Raw genomic sequence first — 8,523 nt, forward strand, 5'->3', positions numbered from 1 at the left:
ATAGATAAATCTTGATAAATAGGTGAATTAAAGATAGCGACCGAACGAGCAAAATTAGTTGACACGTAATCAGCTTTGTACGATAAAAGCACAATGTCTAGATCAATCACTAGTGCCAAAAATCCAAAAACAATCCCTAGCGTAAGGGATAACAACACATGCGGTGGAAGATGAGGCGGGCGATTATGCAGTCGGATCTGCTCATCGTTCTCGGCGGATTCGTGCCCGTCTGAACCTGAGTTTTAAGTGTGACGAGACGGAGCGAGATTGAGTCTTCGCTTTTTTTCTCTACGGAAACAGTTCCTTCGCTTCTTGTTCTCTTTCGTTCTTCCTTTTCGTAAGCCCCTTTTCTAAAACCAAACCCAAGCAGCCGGCATAGGCTGCCGAAGCCAAATCAAACCCAAGCAGTCGAGCCCGTCTCCGATTTGGACATCTACAATAATAGTAATAACCATAATATCTTTTTCAAAAGAAAACCCACAATAAACACACAAGATCTTCGCTTGCCTATGATTACTTTCATGACCACAAGTTCAGTCCGATGTCTACCAATATGACAGCGAATTTGAGAACTAGACCGTGATCGTACATATACAGAAACACTACCTTGCCTAATTTATACTCGGTGCAAATCCGTGTACTTTTTTCTGCCCTACTACTAGTCCTGGGGAAACATGTATCCACAAACTCTGAAGGAACTGAATTAAAACACTAAGAAACTGAAGCGCATGCCAATGCAAAGTAGGAGGAGTAGTATGAGAGAGATGGTCCATTTTTCTTTCATGACATTGCTCTATTTACGGACTCCAATCCGTCAAGCCTCCCCTCTTCTCGTATCATAGGCAGCCTTGTTGTTCCACAAATATCCGAATCTGAATGCGCCCGCGCTCCTCCCCACTGTTCGAGTTCGACCCGTCCAAGTTCGGAAACACGCTTACACAAGACCATCACTCGCGCTCAACAACAACGGCCACCGACTCGGCCGCGTCTCCGGACTTCCTCCGGCCCGCTCGCCTCCTGTGGCGCCCCTCCCTGCCGCCGCCGCTGTTCCCGTTCTCAGCCGGCGCAACGTACACGAAGGGCCCGGCGAGGCTATCCTCCTCGAGCGCGAGGAGCGGCTCGAGCGCGCTGACGACGGCGGACATGTGCGGGCGGGACTTGGGGTTGAGGCTGACGCACTTGTACGCCAGGGCCGCGGCCTTCTGCACGGCCCCGCCGGCATACTGCCCCGCGAGGTTGGGGTCCATGACGCGGTCCAGGCGCCGGGAGTCGTTGAGGTAGGGGCGCGCCCAGTCCACCAGGTTCTGCTCCCGCGGCGGCCGGCTCTTGTCCACCGACTTGCGCCCGGTGAGCAGCTCCAGCAGCACCACGCCGAAACCGTACACGTCGCTCTTGGCCGTCAGATGCCCTGGAGATCAGTTTCAAATTTGAATGAGATAAAATGCACGGATCTTTCATTAAATGAAACGAATGTGATAAAACAGAGTCTTAAATAAAATTTGAATGAGATAAAATGCATGTATGTTAACGAACTCCGGATTTGACCACGATAAACATTTGCGGGTTATCTGTAAATATCTGTGGGTTGGTAAATGTTTTACCTGTCATGATGTACTCCGGTGCGGCGTAGCCCTGCGTGCCCATGACCCGGGTGGAGACGTGCGTCTCGTCTTCCTCTGGTCCATCTTTGGCTAGCCCGAAATCCGATAGCTTCGCTTTGTAATCCTAATCATGGTTTCAAATTTAAAAGGTTAACTTTCAAAACAAAAAAAAAAGGTTATAAGAATGTTACTCAACTGCTCCTGCATGGCAATTACATTGTTATATCACTGAACCAAACTAAATAGTAGATGGACTAGAGGTATGCTTGCACTAAGAGCCAGACACTCAGTGTCTAAGTGGGTATGACCGAACCAAACTAATGAGACACACTAGCGGCGTGTCATTTGTGCCAAGAGTCAGTCGCTCGCTCAGTGGGTAAGACTGAACCAAACTAATCCAACAACTACGCTAATCGACAATCTGATCAGTCACATCACTCTCTATACGCATACAGTCAGCACTACGAGTCAGTCTCAGTACGGGACGGATGCGCAGCAACAGTTGAAACTGGAAACCCGACCCAGTCCAGTTCACAGTGTGCAAGTCAATCCTTGTTGTTCAGTGGTTGGCATTTGGCAGCCAGACAAGTTCAGCAGTTTAATTAGTTTACTCGCCGCGAAAGACCAAACCCACCACCAAGTCGTACATATCTTTGCGAGGAGAAGTAGATTTAGGGGTAGGGTAGGTGAAGGATCGTACGTACCGAGTCTAGCAGGATGTTGGAGGTCTTGAAGTCCCGGTAGATGACCGGGTTCTCGGCCTCATGGAGGAACGCCAACCCTTTGGCGGCGCCGAGGGCGATCTTCAGCCGTGTTGACCATTGCAACGACGCCGCGTATTCTGCATCCAAAATTGGAAGAACCATGTATAATTAACCAAGCAATGGGTGCACATGCATGGTAACAAAAATATATGCAATAAACCAAGAGCAAGTATCGCGTGTTCATGTTCGCTCAATTCTGAGTGCTACCCTGTTGTTCTCACTAATAATGAATAAAAGCACCAAGCATCTACCATAATTTTGTCCCTCTTTCCCACGGTGATCGCGATGAGTCCCGCATTATGTGGCCAGCACAGTTCGCAACTTTTGACTTAGGAGCGAGTTAGTACTAGCGGGGGTACATGTATTTATCCAAAAACCACGCGTTGGGAGGCCCAGGTTTAGCGAAACAACTTTGCATAAAGATTAAAGCGGAACAGCTAGTAGCAGAGACGAGACAAGAATTGGTGCAGGTGTCCTATCCGTCTACCACCTTTTTAATCTCTGGCGGGAACCTTGTGATTAAGCATCAACGAATTAGACGGGCGGCAGGACGCGGCACCAAAAGAGCAAAAAGGAATGCGGTGTGAAGATAAAATATCAAAGTGGTTAGCCGAAAATGACCCCAAATCTCTCCGATATATACGATCTCCATGACCGTGTACATATGCCAAAGAGATTAGATGATGTAACGCCGGAAATGGACAGGTGGTTTAGAAAAGAGGTTTGAATCCATGGGGGAAAAGGGGAGGGGTGGATTAATTAAAATCAATTAGAAACTGGTGAAGGGTGTGGAGCAAGGAAAGCCACTGGATTGATCGATCGAGTTGGTAAAACCGCAGCCTCCGGTTCCAGTTGGATCGATGTGTGACTCTGGAATCTCTCTCCTTTTTGGGTTGATGAATGATGCGGCGAGGGAAAGGAGACCGTCGACGGCAACGTCTCAAGGAATATCCCTTTCTTGTGGGCTGCTAGATTAACACTGCGTGCCACACTAGCTACTTACACTATTCCCTCTTTTCTTTTTTCCGTGTTTAACTCTTTAACACATACTCTAACCACACACACACAAGATAATTAAGCACTTAACCAAAGTTGTGGTAGGTATCAAGAACTTTCTAAAAGGGTAGTTTTTGGGAACCATAACCTCAATTACGATAGTTTTATGCTATTTGCGCCTCTCTTTTTTCTTCTTTTTTGCCGTTTACTTACCCTGTTCAAGCAACCTCCGTGTTTAACTCTTAGCACATATAGTACATGATTAAGCACCCTAATGGCACATGATCTTTTTACCTTTGGACCACGTCAAGTAAAAACATTATACTTTAAGGTTATCGTAGAAATGCAAAAAATAAGTAAACATCTTGACGTCTTTATAAATCTACTTACTTTTGAAGAGAAGCTTCTCTAGGCTGCCCCTGGTCATGAACTCGTACACGAGGAGCCTGTGCTCGTCCTCGTAGCAGTAACCGATCAGTTTGACCAGGTGAGGATGCCTCAACTGCCCCAGGAATATGACTTCGGTCTGCATCGTGGAAAAATTCACACAGTTAGTTTTGTGCCGGTCAGTCGGATGTACTCCATGTGAAATAGTAGAAATCGTCAAGAAATCACACATGTAAACGTGCTAATTCACTACTACCATCCTTTAAACTAATCAGGCAGAAGGGTATATTAACAATGGCAGCCCTTTGAGACAAGCAAGCAAACACTGTTTTATTGAAATTGTCCTGGGCGTGCGTGTTGCCAAGCATTCACATACAACTAAAACTTTCTCGAAAGATCTGTCGACGTTCATCTTGTGGAGAGAATATGTCAACACCAAGGAAACTCATTCTTGTAAGAAAGGACTTCGTGTGTGCTTTGGAATATTCAGAAATCAAGTTGAGATATAAAAACCATATAGAGGTAGGTATGCTACAAGTCTACAACATATATACTAATTAATCAACTGCAATCAGGAGACAGTTTCTTCTTCTAAGTCCATCTCACGGTTTGCTCAATTAAGAAAAATACATCATCATTTCAGAAAACTCACGCAAACTTCTCAAAAAAAAACTTACAAACCCATTTCAGAAGGAAAAAACTGCATGCAAAAATAGCTTTCAACTTAACTCGAGTGCTTGTATATATCAGTATAAAAATTGGTTGCTAACTGACGCAAACTTCTGATAATCATTCAGAGCAGCTCAACTAACTTTGAACAAGCAGGACTCATGGCCAAATTAAAGTAGAGTAATCCTACGGAGCATTTCCGGTAAACCCATGGACGGATGTACGTATCACCACAAATTAAAGTAAAGTAGTTTAATTGCCGGGCCAAGACCTACAAGTAGATTAATTGACTAAGTGCGCGCATAGGACAAGTGGTAATTAATTAGCTCTGCACTTGTCAGTAATTTTATTTGGTAATGAAGCAGGAAGAGCTAGGCGGCGACTGCATACGTACCAGCCACTCGTTGTGGCCCTGGTTGCCCTCGAGGTCGAGCAGCTTGACGGCGACGGGCTGCGCGCGGAGCCCCGGCTTGACCTTCTCGTCGACGTAGCCCTTGTAGACGGGGCCGAAGCCGCCCTCGCCGATGAAGTTGGTCATGGAGAAGTCCCTGGTGACGGCGCGCAGCTCGGCGATGGTGAAGACGTGCAGGTCCGACCCCGCCAGAGACAGCGACAGGTCCTCCGGCGACACCATGCCGCCGCTCATGCTGAGGTCCGAGAAGGACATCCGGCCGTGCAGCGACCGGCTCGGCCGAGGCGCCTTCCCCGCCGCCGCCACCTTCTTCTTGCTCTTCTTCTTCTTGGAGGCCTTGCTCATCTTCTCGCCCTTGCCGGCGGCGGCCGCGGCCTCGGCGTGCGAGCTGAAGCAGCCGAAGAGGGACCTCCACGCCGACCTCGCCATCCGTGCGTGCCTTCCGCGTGTGCGCGTCGCTCTGCTCTACCTGCTGCTTTGGCGGTATCGCGGTATATATACACGCCACGCGGGTGGGGGTGGGGTGGGGTGGGGGTGCACTGGTGCGAGGCGCCGGCCGGAGCTCGTCTTGGTTGCGGCTCGCTCGTGTGGGGTGGCGCGGATCAACGGCGCGCGGGGTTGGGTCCGGTGTGACGTGGCGGGGCAGCTGCGGGGGATGGACGGACGGGATGGGGTGCGGGGGGAGGCCGATTCTTTTTCTTTGACCCGGGCGGGTCGTTGACACCGCGGCGCGGGGAAGGCGGAGGTTTCTGCGCGCGCCGTCTGTGGGAACGGCTCGTATCCGGCGTTCTCACCAGAGCACGCCGTGCGTCTGATTAGAGACGGACGGTCCAGATGGGGTCGATGTGGTACGTAGGATGATCTTGTGGTACAACGTGTACTTTTTCGTCCGTTTCAGATTGGACCGACGGGAGCGCCAAATGGATCGAGAAAGATTCAGCGACAGCTAGCAGAAGCAGAGGGCCAGTAATTTCCTTCTCTATCATTTCCAAGAAGGCAGTAAATTTCTCTCTACTTGTGTCTTTCTTCCTGGTCAAGTTGTTCAGAATGGTCAGTTTGGATTTTTATATTTTTAATAAAACCTGTTTAAATTTTCCTTTCTTTGTGGTGAAGCCCACGCTGGATGTGCTTCGGACATCCCGTACGATCAAGCATGGCGATTGTGTTGGCACTTTTGGCATACCCTCTGGTACTTACACTTTTTGTACGTCCTCATTCATGTAAAGCCTGCCCTGAAGACGCACCTTTCGTACTTGCAGTTTCTCTGTACTTTATACATGTATATGCATATACAACTCGTACCGACGACATGAGCGAAATGTGTATCTTTTTCCGGACCCCATGCACCGCATGAAACTTGCAAGTCACGTTGCTGCCCTCGCTTGCGTGAGGCCGGGACTGCTAGGGGTCGGTCGATAGCTACGGCCCAGGCCCGGAAAACGGGAACTTAAACGCACACGTCGCGGCACAACAGCGGACGATGCTAGCTTGAGCTCGCCGTTCTTTTCTTGAAACGGCAATGCAAGCTGGCGCGAAGCACGCACGAACCATCGAAAACTTGTATACCACCTGGCTCCGATGCCCCAGCATTAATTAAGAAAGTGTCCAGACAACGAGAGAGCTCTGTACTGTGTTATTTATCAAAAGGAAAGCTCAGATGAAACTCTTATGCATAGTGGCCATGGATCATTGGATCAGCACGGTTCAACCGACCGTTTGGTGGTGGATCGCCATGTCGATTTGTTTGGCTCTAGAGCACACGCATGCCGTAGTTCATAAGTAAGTGATTGAGCAGTCCCATGCAACCTCCTCCCATAAAATAAACAGTAGGCCCGAGTAAGGTGCCTTTGCTCTCTGTTATGTTGTTAGAGCAACTCTAATGGGGCGACCCATTTCGTCCGCCCGCGTCCGTTTGGGTCGGCGCGGACAAAATTGGCGGTCCAACGCGCCGACCCAAACTCAAATCGTGTCCGCCCGGCGTCCGCGCCGACCCATTTCCGGCCCAAAATTGCGCCTCGAATGCGTCGGCGCGGACGCGAAGCGGACGCGCCGCGCGTCTCCTCGCCGTCCGCCGCGTCCCCACCTGGCGGCTACCCAACCGTCACCGGTCGTCTTATTTATGACGACCACCGACAGCGGGCCCACGCGTCAGTCAGTGCGCGCGTCCTTTTTTAACCATGTGTGCGGCAGGGTCGGCCTCATTCACTTCTCCCGTCCACATCTAGCCCCCCACCACTTCCTTTGCTTCCTCGCCGGCGACCGCAAACCCTAGAGCGCGCCATGGGCCTCTTCGGCAAAAGCAATGGCAAGGGGAAGGGCACCCCCGGAGCCTCGTCATCTCGTGCTCCCCCTCTCCCTCCCCCTCCACCGCCGGCGCATTTCCGTCCTGGACGCCGGCGCCTGCACATCCCGGTGCACCAAGTGCGGTGGCATTGGGAGTACAGGCAGCCCCTCCCCTACCCCGACGTGACGCTGCCGCACACTTGGCATTTGGATCCAAACCGGATCCCGGTTCCGCGGATCCAGCGGGCGCACGACGACGAGGTGCGCCGGCGCCGCGCGCTGCTCACACCGGAGCAGCGTCGGCTGCCCGAGTACGCCGCCGACTCTCCTAACTGGGAGGCTTGGTTCACCCTCGAACATGAGTAGCAACGACGCTCGGGTGTCGACGCCGTCCCGCCGCCGTTCCCACCGCCGCCCCCGCAGGTAGAGCCGGAGGACATGAAGGCGGAGGCGGCGCACCAAGCCGCCCTCGAGGAGGCCCTGCAGCACGCGCTGGAGGCTAGCCGCATCGAGGAGGACGCGCACTGGGATGGGCTGGAGCAAGGCCTTGCCCTGTCGGCGGCGGGGGACTCCGTCCACACCCCGCTCTTCGTGCCGCCGCCTCCGCCGTCGCCGCCCGTACAGCCCAAACCGGAGCCGGAGCCGTCGCGTAAGCGTTCCACACCTCCACCCACTTGGCCAGAGGAGGCCTACTCGTGGACGGGCCAGTACCGTGAGTGGGTGAGCGCGCCTCCCATCTACTTCGCCGCGACGCCGGAGGAAGAGGCGGCCCACCACTAGTACAGAACCGGGCAATAGCACCGGTTCGTAAGGCCCTTTAGTGCCGGTTCCATAACCGGCACTAAAGTGTGGTCACTAAAGGCCCCCCCTTTAGTACCGGTTCAGCGCGAAGCGGTGCTAAAGGGCAACCACGTGGCACGGGCCAGCTCCGGGGGCCGGGAGCCCTTTAGTACCGGTTGGTAACACCAACCGGTACTAAAATGTTTGGGGGGTTTTTGGTTTTATGATTTCTTTTTCATTTAATTTTATGTTTTCCATTTTAATTCTTTTTCATTTGCTGATATTTTACGATACTACACATTGTACACGTTATGCATATATATATATATATATATATATATATATATATATATATATAGAATTTCTAGTAGAACCAATCATATATATATCATCAATGTCTCACAAACCACCATATTAATTCACACATACACACATGTATAGCTATATACAATTTCTCCTACATATGCATGTTGCCTTCGGAGCCAGTGGCATTAGCCTAATTGGTGCCTTCGGAGCATGATGACAATTGAAAGTGGTTCATGACCTGGTCGATGGGGCGGTAGCGGGTAATAGTATTCTCCCTTCGGATTTATGACCTGGTCGAGCAAAAATCCCGCTATTTCCTCTTGAA

General features: G+C 51.0%; 1 protein-coding gene across 1 annotated transcript; it reads right to left on the bottom strand.

Annotated features, from left to right (window-relative positions):
* Positions 1-484: 484 nt before the first annotated feature.
* Positions 485-5,305, bottom strand: LOC123084719 (serine/threonine-protein kinase RIPK). The gene is made up of 5 exons (XM_044506212.1): positions 4,812-5,305; positions 3,752-3,887; positions 2,306-2,442; positions 1,602-1,725; positions 485-1,408 (listed from the first exon to the last, which is right to left on the bottom strand). The coding sequence occupies exons 1-5, from the start codon at positions 5,256-5,258 to the stop codon at positions 948-950; spliced, it is 1,305 nt and encodes a 434-aa protein (XP_044362147.1). The 5' UTR covers positions 5,259-5,305; the 3' UTR covers positions 485-947.
* Between the last annotated feature and the right edge of the window lie 3,218 nt (positions 5,306-8,523).

This window comes from Triticum aestivum, chromosome 4A (genome assembly GCF_018294505.1).
Source record: "Triticum aestivum cultivar Chinese Spring chromosome 4A, IWGSC CS RefSeq v2.1, whole genome shotgun sequence".
In the NCBI taxonomy this organism is placed as follows: Eukaryota; Viridiplantae; Streptophyta; class Magnoliopsida; order Poales; family Poaceae; genus Triticum; species Triticum aestivum.